Source organism: Sinocyclocheilus grahami, unplaced genomic scaffold (assembly GCF_001515645.1).
Source record: "Sinocyclocheilus grahami isolate Dianchi unplaced genomic scaffold, SAMN03320097.WGS_v1.1 scaffold790.1, whole genome shotgun sequence".
Taxonomy (NCBI): Eukaryota; Metazoa; Chordata; class Actinopteri; order Cypriniformes; family Cyprinidae; genus Sinocyclocheilus; species Sinocyclocheilus grahami.
Window position 1 is genome coordinate 143553 of NW_015505969.1, and position 674 is coordinate 144226.

Genomic DNA, 674 nt, shown 5'->3' on the forward strand with positions numbered 1-674 from the left:
ATATATATATATATATATATATATATATATATATATATATATATATATATATATGTGATGAAAGAACACTCATGAAAGGAGGTGTTCTCAGCAGTTAAACACTTGACTTCAACTCGTGTGCGACTAAAGTGACGTTCTGTCCTCAATTTTTGTCAGGTCTGGAGACGTTTGCTCCAAAAGGGCTCATGCAGTTATGCTTGGTCCATTCACTTCTGCTGGGACAATTCTGCTAGTATTTTTCACAAATTGCTTTTGAAATTTGATTTTTTTGGTAAGAGATCAAAGAATTAGAAATTCTAACACTCTCTAAAGTAAAATTTTGACTTTTTTTTGTTATTTTTAAAGACCTTAGACCTTTTTAAAGTGATCTTAGTAGGACAAGCAATGCAAGAGAGAAAGATAGATACAGGATAAGCCAATCCTTCACTTTGCAGTCATCATCTGGACAAACTCTGTGAACAAAGACAGAAAAACAGATAATAGTAATGATGACTCCTAAAACTGACCAATGTTTAAAAAAGAAAAAAAAAGGCTTTTTCTTTCTCAAATAAGGTCAAGGCCTACTATGAAATAATTTTGGAATGTACTGGAACAGTTTCATCAACATTAGGCCAATTAACAATTTGGTTAAACACACACACACACACACACACACACACATACATACATACATA

General features: G+C 32.0%; 1 protein-coding gene across 2 annotated transcripts in view; it reads right to left on the reverse strand.

Moving 5' to 3' along the window:
* Window positions 1–60: 60 nt before the first annotated feature.
* Window positions 61–674, reverse strand: part of LOC107561747 (calmodulin) — a 38766-nt gene continuing 38152 nt past the window's right edge. For both annotated transcript variants that reach the window (XM_016246220.1, XM_016246221.1), the window contains one exon: window positions 61–452. In XM_016246220.1, the coding sequence (XP_016101706.1) occupies window positions 424–452 (29 nt within the window). In that variant the 3' untranslated portion in view covers window positions 61–423. The remainder of the gene's footprint in view (window positions 453–674) is intronic.